Source organism: Hemitrygon akajei, chromosome 1 (genome assembly GCF_048418815.1).
Source record: "Hemitrygon akajei chromosome 1, sHemAka1.3, whole genome shotgun sequence".
NCBI lineage: Eukaryota > Metazoa > Chordata > Chondrichthyes > Myliobatiformes > Dasyatidae > Hemitrygon > Hemitrygon akajei.
The window spans coordinates 7,677,545-7,698,972 of record NC_133124.1 but is presented as its reverse complement, the minus strand read 5'-3'; the positions used below and the strand labels follow the sequence as shown (position 1 = coordinate 7,698,972).

The 21,428-nt window shown below is 44.6% G+C and overlaps 1 protein-coding gene across 5 annotated transcripts in view; it reads left to right on the top strand.

Moving 5' to 3' along the window:
• LOC140716871 (collagen alpha-1(XV) chain-like) overlaps window positions 1-21,428 on the top strand; it is a 327,765-nt gene that overhangs the window by 240,462 nt on the left and 65,875 nt on the right. For all 5 annotated transcript variants that reach the window (XM_073030228.1, XM_073030003.1, XM_073030091.1 and 2 more), the window contains 4 exons: window positions 301-417; window positions 6,382-6,459; window positions 7,527-7,562; window positions 10,943-10,996. In XM_073030228.1, coding sequence (XP_072886329.1) covers window positions 301-417; window positions 6,382-6,459; window positions 7,527-7,562; window positions 10,943-10,996 — 285 coding nt within the window. The remainder of the gene's footprint in view (window positions 1-300; window positions 418-6,381; window positions 6,460-7,526; window positions 7,563-10,942; window positions 10,997-21,428) is intronic.

The window sequence follows — 21,428 nt, the reverse complement described above, 5'->3', positions numbered from 1 at the left end:
AGACGATCATGGTCTCATGATCAAGGTTGTTCTTGGCAAACTTTTCTACTGAAACAGATTGCCATTGCCGCCCTCTGGTCAGTGTCTTTACTATCAATACTCTTCAGAGATTGTCTGCCTGGTGTCAGTGGTCGCATAACCAGGATTTGTGATATGGACCAGATGCTCGTACGACCATCCACCACCTGCTTCACATGACCCTGATCGGGGGCGGGAGGGGCTCACAAGTCACCACAAAGTCACCGGCTGATAAATGTTATGACGGCTCTCTTTAAACTCTGTAACGTTGTTCTTTTTCAGGGAGAGGTCGGAGAGAGTGGTTTGCCAGGACCTCCAGGAACCCCAGGACTACGAGGTCTACCTGGACCTCCAGGACCTCCTGGGCCAGCTGGAGGCGGTCTTGACTTTGGATTTGAGGTAACTTCTCCCATAGCAATGATGAATTTTGGAGAACAATGAGACAGGTGACTATTTCATAAAACAGAACTTGTGGATTAGAACTGAATGTAGACAACTAAAGGCCATTTAGCAGAGCTCGACATGAGAAATTTTTAATCAAGCTGAGAAATTTGGCAATGCAAGATCATCTCTTGCAATGGTTTACTAATCAACCAATAAGTAAGAAGGAAAAATTAATGTACGGATGGAGGTTGAGATACCATAAAGAGCACTGTTATTCCTAATTCCTAATATCTGTTCAAGGAGGATAAAGTGATGCTTGATCCTTTGGTTTCACAGAAATTGCATGGATTGAGAGGAGTTAATGCAAGGTGCTTGGATCTGCATGTGAAGACCATAGGGAAAGAAGTGTGAGGATTTCTGGTGTTAGGGCAGGCTGAGGGTTCAGCTGGAGACAGTGCATAAGTACAATCAGCTGGATTGCATACCCCTGTGTAAATCACTGAACGCAAACAGCCACGCTCACAGAACAGAATCTGCAATTAGTACAATTATTGGTATTGGTTTCTTATTGTCCCTTACTCCAAGATATAGTGTAAAGCTCATCTTGCAGACTGTTCTATAGATAAAGTTCATGTTCAAGTTTATTGTCATCTGACTGTGCATATATACAACCAAACAAAAGAATATTCCTCCAGATCACAGTGCACCCACACAACAAATCAAATCTCACATACATCAAGGATCAAGAATCAACTTTATTCACCATTTACATTTACATATATTCGGAATTTTCTGTGGTGTGTTGGTCAGGACGTGACTGGAACAAAAAGCGTTCAATAATTATAAAGAATGAAGAATTATAGGGTTGTTGTGGTGGGAGATTTTAATTTCCCAAGGATTGATTGGCATGTCCCTAGAGCAGACAGACAGACATACTTTATTGATCCCGAGGGAAATTGGGTTTTGTTACAGCCGCACCAACCAAGAATAGTGATTTAGGAATAGGGGTTTAGTTGGGGTGGAATTTGTTAGGTGTGTTCAGGAAGTTTTCCAGACACAATGTGTAGATAAGCCAACAAGAGGACAGGCTGTACTTGATCTGGTATTGGGAAATGAACCTGATCAGGGGTCAGGTCTCTCAGTGGGAGATAGTGATCACAATTCTATATCCTTTACCATAGCATTGGAGAGGGATAGGAACAGACAAGTTAGGAAAGCGTTTAATTGGAGTAAGGGGAAATATGAAGCTATCAGGCAGGAACTTGGAAGCATAAATTGTGAACAGATGTTCTCAGGGAAATGTACAGCAGAATTGTGTCATGGGCTGGGTTGATCAGACCCAAAAGACCCAAACCAATTTGAGTGTCCAGGAGATGTGGTAATAGGCGTACAAGCACAACCAAGTAACTAGAGCCTAATTTATTATCATAAAACACAAATAATCCACAGAAAATACTACGCAGTAAGTTACAAAGATTTCCACAGTGATTTCAGGTCTCACGATTCATAGTCTGCACTTAATAGTCACTATCATCGAGGGACTTGATAGTTGCTGTTGTCGGGGGAACTCCAAATTCTGACCCTGGGTCTGTCCTAGTCACTGATAATCGGTCTAGGTGAAGTCCCAAGAACTGAGAGAAATGTGCCTCAATAACTAAGGGTTCAATCCACAAATGCAGCGAGACACACAAAGGCAGAAAAACTATTCGATCTTTGTTCTCATGCCACTGTGCCCAAGGCCAAGAAAGAATCCAGCCGCTATTAGCAAACATTTGACAAACCTACAGAGTTTGGCTTGTACAGACTCCTGACATGCTGTGAGCTTGCAAAGAGTTAAAGTGTCACTTGGAATTGTTCAGACCTTCATCCAATATTTTTACAATATTTAATATTACAACGTGGAAATGACGGTTAGCATGAGTTACTCCAGGATTAAATGGGACCAGTCTAGAACTAGTACACTGTAAGTGGGCCGAAGGACATTTTTTTTTGTGCTGCATCTCTCTATTGACACTATGAGGAGTGGAATAGAGGTTTGACAATAATAGTGACCTCACAATCTCTCCTTTCCATACTTGCTCATTTCCTTGGTCTTCCAATCTCTAAATAGAGGCCCTTACCACTGCCAACTCCTCTCTTCCACTACTAATGATTCATCACAGGTTCATCACATCATTGGTATTCCAGGAGAGTTCCTACTAACGAGAAGGAAATGGATAGACAGAGTCAGGCTGAATTGATTGGAAAAGTGGCAGGTCAGTCACATCTACAGAATCTTGTTCTGAGACAGAATTTTATAGAGTAATAACTGACCCCAAAGTCTCGAGCACACCGTCCACTATCTGCCATTACGTTGATGTTCAAGTTGCCGTGCTGTGTTTCAGGTGACATTAGGAGCGGGGGAGGCTGAGAGGAGATCCGACAGAGGTTCTTAACATTATGAGAGGTATAGATAGAGTAGACAGACAGTATTCTTTCCCAGAGTTGAAATGTCTAATCCCAGAGGGCACGCGGTGAGGAGTAACTAACTGTAAGTTTAAAGTAGATGTGAGGGGCAAGTTTTTCCCAGGATGCCTGGGGTGATGGTAGAGGGAGAAACATTAGAGACGTCTTAGATAGGCACATGATGTAATGCTGAGGTTTGAAAAGCACTGGTAAGGCCTCAGTTGGAGAACCATGAGCAGTTTTGGGCCCTTATCTAAGAAAGACATTGGAGAGGATTCAAAGGAAGTTCAGGAAAATGATTCCAGGATTGAAATGCTTGTCATATGAGGAACATTTGATGTCCCTGGGCCTCTACTTACTGGAATTCAGAAGAATAAGAGGTGACCTCATTGAAACCTATTGAATGTTGAAAGACCTCGATAGAGTGGATGTGGAGAGATGGAGGAGTGTAAAACCAGAGGGCACCACCTTAGAATAGAGGGGTGTCCCTATAGAACGGAGATGAAGAGGAATTTCTTTAGCCATAGAGCAGTGAATCTGTGGAATTCATTGCCCTAGGCAGCTGTCATTGGGTATATTTAAGGCAGAGGGTGATAGATTTTTGATCAGTCAGGGCATGAAGGGATATGGGGAGAAGGCAGAAAATTGGAGCTGAGAGGGAAAATGGATCGACCATGATGAAATGGTGAAGCAGACTCAATGAGCCAAATGACCTAATTCTGCTCCTATACCTTATAGTCTTATGAATGTGAGGGAAATGGAAGGATATAGACATTGTATAGACAGAAAGATTAACTTAGTTAGATATACATTACTAATTTAATTGTGGGCTGAATGGCCTGTTCCTGTGCTATACTATTGTATGTTTTGTGTTCTATGACATGTCGGTGAAGGCTACATCTACCATTGGATACCAACTACCAATCCAGGTACAGCCCACTTTTAGCCAATGGGAGGCTGGAACATTGTCATTTCAGAGTGAGAATAGGAATCAGATTTATTATCCCTGACATACTCAGTTTTATTAGGTACACCTGCAGATATCCAATCAGCCAATCATGTGACAGCTATACAATGCATTAAAGCATGCAGACATGGTCACGAGGTTCAGTTGTTGTTCAGACCAAACATCAGAATGGGGAAGAAATGGGATCTAAGTGACTTTGACGTGGAATGATTGTCGGTGCCAGACAGGGTGGTTTGAGTATCTCAGAAACTGCTGATCTCCTGGAATTTTCACACCATGCCGTCTCTAGAGTTTACAGAGAATGGTGTAAAACCAAAAAATAAAATGTAGTGACACCTGTGGGTGAAAATGCCTTGTTAATGAGAGAGGTCAGAGGAGAATGGCCAGACTGGTTCAAGCTGACAGGAAGGTGACAGTAACTCAAATAACCACACGTTACAACAGTGAAATTTGCTCTAAATGGCTTTGACTGTGGCAGGTGGGGTGGTTTGAGTATCTCAGAATCTGCTGAACTGCTGGGATTTTCGGGCACAAAACATCCAGTGAGCGGCAGTTCTGTGGGCGAAAATACCTCGTTAGTGAGAGGGTTGAGAGGAGATTGGCCAGACTGGTTCAAGCTGACAGGAAGGCGACAGCAACTCAAGTAACCAGGCAGTACAACAGTGGAGCGCAGAGAGCATCTCTGAATACAGGACACATCTACCGCAGGTTCCACACCAGGTTCCATTTCTGTGGCCACTTTATTAGGTACACTCCTGCACCTAGTAAATTGGCAACAGAGTGTGCGTTTTGAAATTTGCTGTTTTGTGGCAGCAGTACAGTGCTAGACATGAAAATAATGAGAATATATTAAAAATAACTAAGAAGTGCAGAAAGATAGTGAGATAGTGTTCATATGTTTGTGGACCATTCAGAAATCTGATGGCATAAGGGAACCTGTTCCTGAAATGTTAATGTTAAGTGTGTGTGTGTGGTGTGTATATATACACATATACATCCATCCTCAGACTCTTGTACCTCCTCTCTGATGGTAGCAATGAGCAGAGAGCATGTACTGGGTGGTGAGGGTCCTTAATGATAGATACTGGCTTCTTGAGACACCGACTGTTAAAGATATCATCAATGCTCGGAGGCTAATCCCCATGATAAAGCTGGCTGAGTTTACAACCCTCTGCAGCTTTTTCTGATCCCTCCCATTCCCCTGGGCATATCCTGGTTACAGACATAGAGTCATAGAACACTACAGCATATCAGCATACCCTTTGGCCCATCTGGACGATACTGAACTATGCCCCATCAACCAACACCCAGAGCACAGCCCTCCATACCCCTCCCATCCATGTACCTATCCAAACTTCTCCTAAGTATTGAAATCCAACCCACATCCACCACATCTGCTGGCACCTCGTTCCACATTCACACCACCCTCTGAGCAAAGAAGTTCCCCTTGTGTTCCTCGTAAACTGTTCATCTTTCACCCTCAACCCATGACCTCTGGTTGTTCTCCCACCCAACCTCAGTGGAAAAAGCCTGCTTGCATTTATCCTATCTATACTCCTCATAGTGTTGGCGCGTGGCCTAGTGGGCAAGGCATCAGACTAGTAACCTGAAGGTCACTGGTTCGAGCCTCAGCTGAGGCAGCGTGTTTGTGTCCTTGAGCAAGGCACTTAACAACACATTGCTCTGCGATGTCACCGGTGCCAAGCTGCATGGGTCCTAGTGCCCTTCCCTTGGACAACATCGGTGGCATGGAGAGGGGAAGGCCTGCAGCTTGGGCAACTGCCGGTCTCCCATACAACCCTGCCCAGGCCTGCGCCCTGGAAACTCCAGGCGCAGATCCATGGTCTCTCAAGACCGACGGATGCCACCACACCACCACACACTCCTCATAATGTTGTATACCTCCATCAAATCTCCTCTCAATCTTCAATGTTCTAAGGAATAAAATCCTAACCTATTCAACCTTTCCCTATAACTCAGCTCCTCCAGACCCGGCAACATCCTTGTAAATCTTCTCTGTACTCTTTCAATCTTATTTACATCTTTTCTGTAGGTAGATTATCAAAACTGCACACAATACCCCTCACTAAGTAGGCTTCACCAACATCTTATACAACTTCAATGTAACATCCACCTCCTCTACTCAGGCATTGATTTATGAAGATCAATGATCCAAAGACTTTCTTTACGATCCTATCTACCACTTACAAAGAATTACGGATCGGTATTCCTAGATCCCTGTTCAATCCACTTCACCCATGACCCCTAGTTCCAATCTCACTCAACCTCAGTGAAAAATTGCATACTTACATTTACCCTATCTCTACCACTAATACTTTTGTGTACCTCCATCAATTCTCCATTGCTCCAGAGAACAAAGTCCTAACCTATTCAAACTTACCCTGTAGGTTAATGCCTTCTGAGGACATTAGTGCATTGGGGAGCATTTTGGCTCTAGTGACCATAATTCTATTCGTTTTAAGATAGTGACAGAGAGTGATCTGTGTAATTTAACTGTTGAATTCACAAGCCAGATTTTAATATATTCTTCTCTATCTGTCCAATAGGATATGGAAAGTTCTGGTCAATTTGGATTCCTGGGCACACCTGGAAAACCTGGACTTCCTGGACCTTGGGGTCCCCCGGTAAGAATTTTAAACAATCTGGAAAATTCTTCCCCTTATAATCCTTTCAGAACACAACTTCTGACCCAACTATACCCTACGTAGAAGAATGCAGCCCAGGAAAAGGCCCTTCAGCCCACAATGCTGTGCCGAGCCAGCTAAAAAGTGAATTTTAAAAAACCCAAACGCTAATCCCTCCTACCTACACAATGTCCACATCCCCCCATCTTCCTCATATCCATGTGCCTATCCAAACGTCTCTTAAAAGCCTCTAATGTATTTGCCTCTACCACTGTACCAGGCAGCACATTCCAGGCATCCACAACTCTCTGAGTAAAAAACTTACGATCACACCCCCCTTGAACCTATCCCCTCTCACCTTCAATACATGTCCTCTGGTATTGGACTTTCCTACCCAGGGAAATAGATACTCCCTGTCTACTCTATCTACCCCTCCCTTAATCGTATAAACCTTTATGCAATCTCCCCTCAGCCTCTGCCGCTCCAAAAAAACAGATCAAGTTTATCCAGCCTCTCATCACAGCCCATCCCCTCTAAACCAGGCAGCATCTTCTGCACCCTCCTCAAAGCCTCAACATCCCTCCTATAGTGGGGCAACCAGAAATGTATGCAATACTCCAGATGTGATCTAGAGTTCCATAAAGTTGCAATATAACCTCTTGAATTTTGAACTCAGTGCCCTGACAAATAAAAGCAAGCCTTCTTAACCACCCTATCGACCTGTGTAGGCACTTTCAAGGAGCTGTGAACTTGGACCCCAAGATCCCTCTGCTCAGCGACACTGTTAACACTCTTGCCCTTAACGGTGTGCTGTCTTCCTGCACTTGCCCTACCGAGGTGCAACACCTCACATTTATCGGGGTTGAACTGTGGGCAAGCACAGGGCCCGCCCCTCCGCACAGTACCGTTGGAAGCCTTGAAACAGATTATTGGACTGGATTGTGAATGCTGACGTGCTGCTCGTGTCTGATACAGCAGATCTGCAGGCTACAGAGATTCCACATGACAACAGACTTCAACAAATATTTGTTCAACAGTTGACTGTCTCTCCCTCTCTCTCCCTGTAGGGTGAAAAGGGTAAACAGGGCTCTCCAGGTGAAATGGTAAGTTCAAGTCAATCAAGAGACCGTTTTTAATCCTGTTTTCTCCACCTGTCAACCTGCAGAAAAGATAGAAGAGGGTCCAATCCAATGCCGCCTCAACTCTGCTGACTGGGATAATGAAAACATGGGCTTCATTTCTCAGCACCGTGTTTCTGTTGATCCCTCTAAGACAGTCCCTCAGGGTCAAAGATAACCTGCTTCCACTTCGGTTCTGTGGGTTTGGAATAGCTGATGTGGCTCAGGTGGGAGTCACGGACTCACCCATGAATGGGAAAGGCGAGGGCTGACTGGGGAGGGGGGTGAGGGAGTGCATTTCTTACCCGTTTAGGCCAGGGACTTTCTGCACTACCGATACGCAAAGTCGAGGTTCCAAAGGCCAGCCCTTTTCTGTGAGCACCCCTGTGCCAGAGATTCCAAGGAATGGGAGGACATTCCATTTCTTGAAGGAGGCTCCAAACGTCTGATTGAATTCTTCCAGGATTTGCTAAAGGCAGAGCAATGGGTTTGGTGGATGTACATCTTTGGAAGGCTTTTTACAAGGTTCCCCATGATAGGCTTATTTAGATAGTCACGAGGCATGGATCCTGAGAAATCTGGCTGTATGGATTCAGAATTGGCTTGCCCACGAGGGCAGGAGGTGGTAGTAGATGGAGCTTATCCTGCCTGGAGGTCGGTGACCGGTGGTGCTGCAAGGGGATCTGATCTAGAACCCCTGCTGTGGTGAGAAATCAGGCTCACGGGGTCAGAAGAGACACACAGTTAGGTTAACTGTTTATTTACTAGACAAGACTGACTCTGAACTTGCAGTAAACCCTTCAAGCTAAACTCGGTTACAGATGCTTAGCTGAGCAACGGAAGTGGCTGGACAAAATAGGTGCTAAACGTATACACAGTGTTAAATATTTATTTAAAGTGTGCTGCCAGGACCTCTGTACTGCAGCAGACCCCCCTCCCAGCCCCCCATCTACCGTTTCTATGGCAATATCATCTACCTGGTTCACAGCGACCTGAGAGAAAAAGTGACTACATGGTATTGCACACTAAATTTAAACCCTGTCTATGTTGTGACGTCATCAGCTGAAAGGAAGCTAGTGGGATGGGCCTCAATGCTCCTTACTCCAGACAGCCCCTACCTTTCACGGGGCATTTTCTTTCGATGAGCAGGTAAGTTACGACACTGAAACACCTGGGCTTTGTGATTTGACAATGACTTGGCTGAGGAAGTGGAAGGGCGCTTAGTATGCTTGCGGATGAGAAGAAGGTCAGTGGTGTTGTGGATGATGTGGACAGTTGTGGTAGGCTGCAATGGGACATTGAGAGAATGCAGAGCTGGGCTGAGAAGGGGCAGATCTTGACCAACTTTCTGTGCAAGAACGCTCCAGTTCAGTGACCAACAAATACTCTGTACTCCTTACAGTCATAGAAAAGCACAGCATAGAAACAAGTCCTTCGGCCCATCAAGTCTGTGCCAGGCAATTTAAACTGCCTACTCCCATTGACCCACACCTGGACCATAGCCCTCCACACCCCTACCATCCATGTACCTGTCCAAACTTCTCTTAAATGTGAAATCGAGCTGGCATGCACTACTTGCACTGGCAGCTCATTCCACACTCTCACAACTGTCTGAGAAGTGTCCTCTCATGGTCCCCTTAAACCTTTCACCTTTCACCCTTGACCCATGATGCCTAGTTGTAGTCCCACCTGACCTCAGTGGAAAAAGCCTGCTTGCATTTGCCCTATCTATACCCCTCACAATTATGTACACCTCTATCAAATCTCCCCTCAATTGTCTACATTCCAGGGAATAAAGTCCTAAAGTGGTCAGTGTTTTCTTATAACTCAGTTCCTTCAATCCTGGCAACGTCCTTGTAAATTTTCTCAGCGCTATTCAGCCTTATTTGCAAATGAACCTAAAGTGATAAGAAGAAATATAAAGTTTGCATTTACATGGTGCCTTTCAAGCCCTCATGATACTGACAGTATTCTGCGGCCAAAAGGGCATTTTTGATGTGTAGTTCTATATAACTTCATGATTGTTATAGGCGACATGGTAGTGTAGCAGTTAGCGCTCACTTTCCTGCGCCAGTGACTGTGTTTCAATTCCCACCGCTGAATACAAAGGGTTTGTACGTTCTCCGTGACCGTGTGGGTTTCCTCCGGGTGCTCTGATTTCCTCCCACATTCCAAAGATGTACTGGTTCATAGGTCAGGATTCTAGCATGGACAGTGGCTGATTGGCAGGTGGAAAAGAGTGGGAATAAAGGGAGACTTTTCTGACCGACTGCTAGTGACTAGTGGTGTTCCACAGGGGTCGGTTTTGGGACCGATTCTTTTTACGTTACATGTCAAAGATTTGGATGACAGAATTGATGGCTTCGTGGCCAAGTTTTCAGAAGATATGAAGATAGGTGGAGGGGCAGGTAGTTTTGAAGAAGTAGAGAGGCTACAGAAGGACTGAGACAGATTAGAAGAATGGGCACAGAATTGGCAGATGGAATACAGTGTCAGGAAATGTATGGTTAAGCACTTTGTTAGAAGAAATGAAATAGTGGACTATTTTATAAATGGAGAGAAAATTCAAAAATCTGAGGTGCAAATGGGACTTGAGGGTCCTTGTGCAGAATTCCCTGAAGTTTAATTTGCAGGTTGAGTTGTTGGTGAGGAAGGCAAATGCGATGTTAGCATCTATTTCAAAAGAACTGGAATATAAAAGCAAGGATTTAATGTTGAGGCTTTATAAAGCACTGGTCAGGCTTCACTTGGAGTATTGTGAGCAGTTTTGGGCCCCTTAAAGGATGTGCTAACATCAGGGAGGGTTCAGAAGAGGTTCACGAAAATATTCCAGGATTAAAAGGCTTGTCATTTGAGGAGCATTTGTTGGCTCTGGAGAGGATGTTTCCTACAATGGGAGGGTCTAAAACCAGAGGACACAACCTAAGAATAGAGTGCCATCCTTTTAGAATGAAAATGAGGAGGAATTTCTTTAACCAGAGAATGGTAAATCTGTGGAATCCAGTGCCACAGGCAGCTGTAAAGGCCGAGTATTTATGTATATTTATGGCAGAGGTAGATAGATTTTTGATTGGTCAGGGCATGAAGGGATACGGGGAGAAGGCCAGAGATTGGGGATGAAAAGGAAATGGATCAGACACGATGAAATGATGGAGCAGACTCAATGGGCCAAATTGCCTAACTCTGCTCCTAAGTCTTATAGTCTTAATTGACCACATGGGTGTACTTGGTGGTGCGGGCTCGTTAGGCCGGAAAGTCCTGTTATCGTCCTGTATCTCTAAAAATAGACATTAAATAATAATGTTGATGAGACAGGAGAAGGCATTAATTTCTTTCTGACATCTGCAATTCTCTTTTTTTTTTAGGGCTCTCCTGGTCTTCCTGGGTCACCTGGACAAGCTGGATTACCTGGACCCATGGTTTGTCTGTTTTTTTACTGAGTGTTTCTGCTGCTTTGACTTCAGTGAAGTTGGTTGTTGCTTACAGTAACTCCAGAACAGGGCATCCCAACCGTGGGCCCCCACCATTAACCAAGCAGTGAGAGGGCCCAAGTTAGGAACCCCTGCTCTGAAGTGACAATGGTACCACAGCTCAGATTGTGCCAAGAAAGGAAATTCATGGATGATCCCCTACACCAGTTGGAGTCAAGGAACACCACAGCACATAAACAGGCCCTTTGGCCCATCTAGTCCATGCCAAATTATTATTCTGCCGTCCTATCAACCTGCACCTGAATCATTGCCCTCTATATCTCTCCCACCCACGTACTTATCCAAACTTCTCTTAAAATTTGAAATCAGACTCGCAACCAACATTTCTACTGGCAGCTTGTTCCACACTCTCACCACCCTCTGAATGAAGAAGTTCCCCCTCAGGTTCTCCTTAAATATTTCACCTTTCACACTTAACCCATGACCCTCCTCCAACCTTAGTGAAAAAAGCTTGTTTGCATATCCATATCCTCATAATCTTGTATACCTCCCCTCATTCTCCTGCGCTCCAGGATATAAAGCCTAACCTGTTCAAACATGCCCTGTAACTCCTTATAAACCTTCTCTGCATCTAGACCTGTGGCCTGATGCAAGAAGAGTGATTCCATGATGTTATTTTTGAAGGTACCCATAGGAACCACGACTAAACGATGAAGAGACTGCAGATGCTGGAATCATGTTTCACTGCTTCAGTGATGACCTTTGGTATACACTCAGTGGCCTGTTGACACCTGTATTGAAAAATGTAGCCGCTGAGTGTGTGTCCATGGTCTTCTGCCGCTGTAGCCCATCCACTTCAAGGTTCAATGTGCTGTATGTTCAGAGATGATGTTCTGCCCACCGCTGTTGTAACATGTGTTTATTTGAGTTACTGTCGCCCTCTTGTCAGCTTGAACCAGTCTGGCCATTCTCCTCTGACCTCTCTCATTAACAAGGCGTTTTCACCCACAGGTGTCACTACATTTTATTTTTTGGTTTTACACCATTCTCTGTAAACTCTAGAGACAGTTTCGTGTGAAAATCCCCGGAGATCAGCAGCTTTTGAGATATTCAGTCAACCCTGTCTGACTCCAAAATCATTCCGCAGTCAAAGTCACTTAGATCACATTTCTTCCCCAGTCTGATGTTTAGTCTGAACAACAACTGAACCTCGTGACCATGTCTGCATGCTTTTATGCATTGAGTTGCTGCCACGTGATTGGCTGATTAGATATTTGCATTAACAAGCAGGTCTACAGGTGTCCGTAATAAAGTGAACCCTGAGGGTATTTGTCAACAAGTTCCACTGCATTTTTATTTTGAGAATATATTTTTTTTATCAAGGCAATCTAACTGCCTTGCAGGGAGATAAACCTGTGATTCAAAAGCTGTGGCTATGTGTCAAATGTGGATCCCAGGTTATAATGGAACGTAGAACAGTATAGCACAGAAACAGCCCTTTAACCCACAATGTTGAGCTGAACCAATTATATTAGTAATCAAAATGCTAACCTAATGAACTTATTTACCCATATCCTTCCATTTCCTCACATTCATGTGCCTATCTAAATGACTCTTAGTAGCCCTTAATGTATGTGCCTCCTCCCTTCCCCCAGGCAGTGTGTTCCAGACATCCACCACTCCCAGTGCAAAGAAACTTGCCCCACACATCTCCTTTGAAATTGCCCCCTCTCACCCTCAATGCATGCCCTCTGGAATTAGACATTTCAGCCGAGCGAAGAAGATACTCTCGGTCTACTCTGTTTAATAATCTGCCTCATAATCTTATAAACCTCTGATGTTTATGGAGGTGAGTCAACAGAAAAAATCCACGCAGATGAAAAGGAAATGTTGAATTAAATACCTTTATTGTCTGTATCTATCTCTCTCACAAGCTGAAACAAAACAGGCTGTTCAGCTCCATGGCTCAGCAACACCACTGGGATTTATTAAAGGGAAGTTTCAGATATCAGATTCTCAAAAGAAATCTTTGTTTATCTTTGGAAATCTGGCTGGAAAGTTTTGTAAGATGACGACGCTGCAGATTAGCGATTAGCGTAATTACAGTGATTGTGCTCACCAGTTGGAGTTCAACCCCCGCTGTTGTTCTCCCCGTGACTGCGAGGGTTTCCTCCGAGTGCTCCGGTTTCCTCCCACATTCCAAAGACGTATAGGTTAGGGCTTGTGAGTTGGGACATGCTTTTCCTGCTGCAGTCAAAATCAGAAGTTAATTATGCTCCACTTGTAACATAGGTGAGCAGACAGCTCCGATATGGAGAGCTGAGTAAAGACAAAAAATGCCACAGGTACTTGGGATCTCGGGATCCACATCCATAGACCGCACAAAGTTGCCACACAAGTTGATAGGGTTGTTAAGAAGTTGTATTGTGTAATTTTTCCCTCACCCCTCCCCTCTTATTCTTCACTCTAGCCTCTTATACATTCCCCTCACCTCTATCACCTCCTCCATGCCGTACTCAGTGAGCAGTAATTGCAGAGACCATTTATAGACCCTCAGTCATAGAGCCATAGAAAAGTACAGCACAGAACTAGGCCCTTCAGCCCATCTAGTCCATGCCAATCAATTTAAACTTCCTAGCCCCATTGATCTGCACTGGGAACGCAGCCCTCCATACCCCTGCCATCCAGGTACCTATCCAAACTTCTCTTAAACATTGAAATCGGGCATGTGTGCTTGTGTTGACAGCTCGTTCCACACTTGCACGACCCTCTGAGGAAAGAATTTTCTTCTAGTATTCCCCTTAAACTTCTCACTTTCACCCTTAACCCATGAACTCTAGTTGTAATCCCACCCAAACTCAGAGGAAAAAACTATTTGCATTTACCCTATCTATACCCCTCATAATTTTGTATACCTCTATCAGATCTCCCCTCAATCTTCTATATTCCAAGGAATAATGTCCTAACTTATTCAATCTTTCCTTATAACTCAGCTCCTCCAGTTCCGGCAACATCCTTGTAAATTTCCTTTGTACTCTTTCAATCTTATTTATATCTTTCTCGTAGGTAGGTGACCAAAACTGCCCACAATACTCCAGATTATGCCTCAGCAACATCTTATACAACGTCCACATATCATCCCATCCCCTGTCTGCAATATGAAGGCCAAACTTTCAGAAGTTTTCTTTGCGAGTCTGTCTCCCTGTGACACCACATTCATTGAATTATGGATCTGAATTCCCAGATCCCTTTGTTCATCAGGAAATTTAAAATCTAAGTATGTCTCAGACTGCAGAGGAGATGGTAAGCCGGAGAGAATGGAGGAAATACCTGTGCTAGGGTTGAGACCAACAGTTGAAAGGCGTAAGGTGGTGGCAGAATCACAATCAGATTTATTACCACAGACATAGGTCATGAAATTTGTTGTTTTACAGCAACAGTACAGACCAATACGTAAAATGTTACCATAACTTACAATAATAAATATTTCAAAAATAAATAAGTAATGCAAAAAGAGAGCAAAGTGAGGAAGCGTTCATGGGTTCATAGACCATTCCGGTATCTGATGATGGCAGAGGGGAAGAAGCTGTTCCTGAAACACTGAGTGTGTGTCTTCAGGCTCCTGTACCTCCTCCCTGATAGGTAGTACTGAGAAGAGGGCGTGTCCTGGATGATGGATGCCTCTCACCTTCTTCAGGCATTGCCTTTTGATGACGTCCTCGATGGTGGGGAGACTAGTGCCTATGATGGGGCTGGCTGAGTTTACAACTCTCTGCAGTTTTTTCCGATCCTGTGCAGTGGTACCGCCATACCAAACGCAACCAGTTAGAATGCTCTCCACAGTACGTCTGCAGAAATTGGCCAGAGTTTTTTGGCGAATGCCAAATCTTCTCAAATTCATAATGAAATATAGCCACTGGCATTTCTTCATAACCTCATCAGTATGTTGGGCCCAAGATAGATCCTCAGAGATGTTGACATCTAAGCAGCTGAGAGAAGATGGGGAAGGCTGCTGATTGGCTGAGAGGAGATGGAAGTAGAGGAGACAGAAAACAAAGAAATTAGGAGACAAATGCTGGAAATGAAGGGTAACCCCTGGTAAGGAAGACAAGGCAAATGCTGAACAACAAAAGGAGATTGGAGACACAAGGGGCTTCAGATGCTAGAATCCGCAACAGCACACAAAATGCTGAAGGAACTCAAGAGGGTGAACCCTCGCAAGCTGACAGGCCCTAATGAAGTACCTGGTAAGGCTCTGCAAACTTGTGCCAACTAACTGGAGGGGCTGTTCAAAGACATTTTCAGTCTCTCACTGCTGTGGTCGGAGGTTCCCACCTGCTTCAAAAGGACAGCAATCTAACAGTACCGAAGAAGAGCAGAGTGAACTGCCTCAATGACTATTGTCCTGTAGCAAAGCGAAGGATCCCAAGTTCGAAGCCAGTTGGCCCCCCCGGGCACGCTTTCCATCCGTGCCGGGTTGAGCGTCGAGCTGGCCACTCAGCCTCGTAAAAAAAAAACAAGGATCGAGTCAGGAACGTTCATATCCTGACCCGGTTAATCTGAAAGGAGACCAATCCTGACACCACACACCAGACAAGAATGGCTGACTGTCTGGTGTGACAAGCTATGAAACGAATGTCCTGCAGCACTCACATCTACGGTGGCTAAATGCTTTGGAAGGTTGGTTGTGGCTAGAATCAACTCCTGTCTCACCTCAGCATTTAACACAATCATTCCCACAGTTTCAATTGAAAAGCTAAATAGAACCTGGGCCTCTGTACCTCCCTCTACAACTGGATCCTCAACTTCCTAACCAGAGGACTACCATCTGCGTGGATCAGAAATAACATCTCCGCCTCTCTGATGATCAGGGATGTGTGCTTAGCGCACGGCTCTACTCTCTCCGCACCCATCACTGTTTGGCTCGGCATGGCTGAAATTACATCTATAAATTTGCTGATGATACAACCATTGTTGGCAGAGTTTCAGGTGGTGACAAGAGGGTGTACAGGAATGAGCTATGTCAGTTAGTTGAGTGGTGTCATGGCAACAATCTTGCACTCAATGCCAGAAAGGCAAAAGAACTGATTGTGGAGTTCAGGAAGGGTAAGACAAGAGGAAACACATCTGTCCTCAGAGATGGATCAGTAGTTGAAAGAGTGAGCAATTTCATGTTTCTAGGTGTCAATATCTCTGAGGATCTAATCTAGACTCAACATTTTGATGCAGCTATAAAGAAGGCAAGACTGCGGCTGTATTTCGTTAGGAGTTTGAGAAGATTTGGATGTCTCCAAAAACACTCGAAAATTTCTACAGATGTACTGTGGAGAGCATTGTAACTAGCTGCATCACCGTCTGGTATGGGGGGAGGGAGTAGCTACAGCACAGGACTGAAATAAGAGTTGTAAACTTAGTCAGCTCCATCATCAGCACTAGCCTTCATAGTATCGAGGAGTGATGTCTCAGAAAGGCATTGTCCATCATAAAGGCCCCCCATCACCCAGGCCATGCCTTGTTCTCATTGCTACCCTCGATCTGTACTACCCTCAACTGCAGGACTCTGCAGTGTGTGGTGCAGACAGCCCAGCACATCTGTGGATGTGACCTTTCCTCTATTCAGGACATTTACAGCTGTAGGTGCATAATAAGGGCCTGCAGGATCATCAGGGACTCCAGCCACCCCAACCATAAACTGTTCCAGCTGCTACCTTCCGGCAAATAGTACCACAGCATTAAGACCAGGGCCAGCAGGCTCCAGGACAGCTTCTTGCACCAGGGCATTAGATTTATCAATACACACTGATCTGATTGCATACCTGACTATACATACATGTATACAAAACAATTCTGTATACAATCTTAGTGTCCGGCCAATATCCTCCCACATTTCCCTTCCCTATTGCTTGTGCATTAAGACAGAGACACAACATAAAGATTTTTACTCCCTTGGATGCAAGAAATGAAATAACTACAAATATAATACCATCAGGAAGGGGATACAGAAGCCTGAAGACACACACTCAATGATTCAGGAACAGCTTCTCCCCCTTTGCCATCCAATTTCTGAACGGACACTGAACTCATGAACACTACCTCACTACTTGTTTTATTTCCATTTTTGGATTGCTTATTTAATGTAACCATTTACCACAGTATATACTTACTGTAGTTCATAGTTTTTCTCTATTATTTTGTATGACATTGTACTGCTGCCACAAAGACAACAGATTTCATGACACGTGCTGGTGATATTAAACCTGATTCTGATTCTGATCTATCTCCACATGGTGTTTCGTAGGCCGGGGTCGACCGTGGATGTTGATTCCCAGCTGCCTACATGATTTGCAAGGCAGTACACAAGCCAGGACAGTAGGTTGGAGAGCGAGCTGTCGCCCGGGTAGCAGGCTCCCCTCGCCATGCAGCTGATGAACCCAAAGGAACGGCAGAGACCGATACAGTGTGGCACCAGTCAGCGATGAACTCAACGTAGGACTGCCTTAGGGACTCCAACTCCACACTTCTCTTTGCGGTTTTCTCCCAAAGCCTTCCCCGTGTGTGGGAATAGTGGCGAGGCAGTGGAGGTTTGAGGTCAAGAGCTTTCCTTCTCCTAGATGAGCTGCCAACCACAACTAACAAGCACAATATGCCTGAAGCGACTGGTTTTAAGTCACTAGTAACCCGCCTTTGCCCCTTCTCCTGTCAGTAGAAGTGGTTCCGCCGGGCTTGGTAGATAAGCCACAAGTGAAAGCCAGGAGCTAGACTTGGTTGTCGGAGGCTGTTTGAGATGCACGCCATTGCGAGCATTTCATAGATAGTGGGAGCTTATTCCCACTACCAGCACTGGATAGAACAATCAAGGAACCCCTCATCCCTTTACGTCAGGCATTCTCAACCTGCGCTCCACAGACCCCTCCGTTAATGGCAAGGCTCGTTGGCATAAAAAAGGCTGGGAACCCCTGCTCATCAATCAGAGGGTTCACGCCATGGCGCCTGTCACCTTACTGTATGAGTATATAAATTCTGATCCAAGAGAAAGGAGAGTGACCTGAAGGGCAGTCAGGTCACAACGAGAAAATCATTTGGAACCAAGGCTCTGAGTGATTTGGACAAACAGACTCTGGTTCATTGACAAATACAGTTCAATATACTGAACGGATTTTCCCCTTGCGTTGCAAGTTGTGTTTGGTGACAGCGATGTCGCTGGCTGCTGTCACCCTTGGGACCTTGCCATTTAAATGATTAAAATCTAACTCCCAAGGACACACGCTGCCACTATCAGGTCCCATGAAACCTGCTGACTAATTTACCTTTATGTTGATCTTGATAACCACCCTAAACCCAACTAATTTAAACCAGGACCTATTAAAGTGGTTGCCTGGTTACACCACACTGGTTACTACCCCTCAACCACCAGGGTCTTAAATAAAAGGGGATAACTACACTCACTTGCCCTTCATTGAACTGTACCTGCAGCAAATGATCTCACTTTAAGGACTCTTTCTCTCATTATCTCATGTTCTTGTTATTTATTGCCATTTATTTATATTTGCATTTGCACAGTTTGTTGTCTTCTGCACTCTGGTTGATCTTTCATTAATCCTGTTTACAGTTACTATTCTATAAATGCATTGCATTTGTGGTTTCTAAATGACAATAAACTGAATCTGAATCTGAATAAATCTGTTGAGTTTGACAATAGACAATAGACAGTAGGTGCAGGAGTAGGCCATTCGGCCCTTCTAGCCAGCACCACCATTCACTGTGATCATGGCTGATCTTACACAATCAGTACCCTGTTCCTGCCCTCTCCCCATATCCCTTGACCCTGTTATCTATAAGAGCTCTATCTAACTCTCTCTTGAATGCATCCAGAGACTTGGCCTCCACTGCCTTCTGGGGCAGAGCATTCCACATATCCACCACTCTCTGGGTGAAAAAGTTTTTCCGCATCTCAGTTCTAAATGGTCAACCCCTTATTCTTAAACTGTGGCTTCTAGTTCTGGACTCACCCATCAGCGGGAACATGCTTCCTGCCTCCAGCGTGTCCAATCCCTTAATAATCTTATATGTTTCAATCAGATCCCCTCTCATCCTTCTAAATTCCAGTGTATACAAGCCCAGTCGCTCCAATCTTTTAACATATGACAGTCCCGCCATTCTGGGAATTAACCTTGTGAACCTACACTGTACTCCCTCAATAGCAAGAATGTCCTTCCTCAAATTTGGATACCAAAACTGCACACAATACTCCAGATGGGGTCTCACCAGGGTCCTGTACAGCTGCAGAAGGACCTTTTTACTCCTATACTCAATTGCTCTTGTTATAAAGGCCAGCATGCCATTAGCTTTCTTCACTGCCTGCTGTACCTGCATGCTTGCTTTCATTGACTGATGTACAAGAACACCTAGATCTCGTTGTACTTCCCCTTTTCCTAACTTGACTCCATTTAGATAGTAATCTGCCTTCCTGTTCTTGCCACCAAAGTGGATAACCTCACATTTATCCACATTAAACTGCATCTGCCATACATTTGCCCACTCACCCAACCTGTCCAAGTCACCCTGCATTCTCATAACATCCTCCTGACATTTCACACTGCCACCCAGCTTTGTGTCATCAGCAAATTTGCTAATGTTACTTTTAATCCCTTCATCTAAATCATTAATGTATATTGTAAACAGCTGTGGTCCCAACACCGAACCTTGCGGTACCCCACTGGTCACAAGGGACCTGTTAATCACTACTCTTTGTTTCCTGTCAGCCAGCCAATTTTCAATCCATGTCAGTACTCTGCCCCCAATACCATGTGCCCTAATTTTGCCCACTAATCTCCTATGTGGGACTTTATCAAAAGCTTTCTGGAAGTCCAGGTACACTACATCCACTGGCTCTCCCTTGTCCATTTTCATAGTTACATCCTCAAAAAACTCCAGAAGATTAGTCAAGCATGATTTCCCCTTCATAAATCCATGCTGACTCGGACTGATCCTTCTACTTCTACTGCTATCCAAATGTGTCATAATTTTGTAGTTTGTACGTGTCGTAGTTTGCCTGAGGGAAAATGAATCAGGATTGTATATGGTGACATTTATGTACTCTGATTATAAAATTGAATTTGATCTTTGAATATTGTGTTCAGTTCTGATCACCCCTTAATAGGCAGAATATGGAAGCTTTAGAGAGGGTGCAGAGAAGACTTACCAGAAAAATGCCTGGATTAGAGAGCATGTGTTATGAGGATAGGTTGAGTGAAATTGAGTAAGGCTTTTCTCTTTGGAGCAAAGGATTATGAGAGGTGATGGAGATGAACAAGATGATAAGAGGCATAGATCGAATGAAATGGCCAATACGAGGGGGCATAATTAAGGTGATTGGATGAATGTATAGGGGATGTCAAAGGTATTGTTTTTACACTGAGAGCAGAGGTTATGTGGAACACCTGCCAGGGATGGGGGTAAAGGCAGATATAGGGGCAGTTAGGAAAATCTTAGTCACATGGATGATAGAAAAATGGAAGGTTATAAGAGGGAATCCGTAGGAGAGATGGCTTTCAGAATCGGCATATGTAGTGAAATATGTTGGCAGCAGCACATTGCAAATACATATATATATATATGTGTGTGTGGTTAAATGAAATAAGCAGTGCAAAAAGAACAGTGAGGCAGTGTACTTGGGTTCCATGTCCATTCAGAAATCTGATGGCAGAGGAGAAGCTTTTGCTGAATCGTCGAGTGTGTGCCTTCGGGCTCCTGATGGTAGCAATGAGAGGCGGGCATGTCCTGATGATGGATGCCACCTTTTCTGAGGCACCGCTCTTTGAAGATGTCCGGGATGCTGGGAAGGCTGGTGCCCATGATGGAACTGACTGAGTTTACAACTTTCTGCAGCTTATTTCAATCCTCTGCGGTGCCCCCCACCCCCCGCAGACCAGGTGGTGACGCAGCCAGTTATCTCCATACCTCCTCAAACTCAGCGATACAATCGTCAATTCAGAAAAGTGTGAAGTGGTTCACCTTGGAAGGCAGAGTAAAGGGTTAATGGCAGGATTCTCAACAGTGTGGAGGAACAGAGGCATCCTGGGGTCCACATCCATAGACCCCTCTAAGTTGCAGTGCAGGTTGATAGGGCTGTTAAGAAGGTGTACGGTGTGCTGGCCTTCACTAGTCAGGAGACTGAGTTCAGGAGCCACGAGGTAATGTTGCAGCTCCATAAAACTCTATAGTTATACCAGACTTGGAGTAATGTGATTGCCCTAGTTGCCTCATTATAAATATGTAGATGCTTTAGAGGGTGTGCAGACGAGATCCACCAGGACGCTGCCTGGATTAGAGAGTGTGATTTATGAGCATGGACTGAGTGAGCCAGGGCTTTTCCCTTTGCAGCGAAGGAGGAGGAGAAATGATTGATGGAAGTGTACAA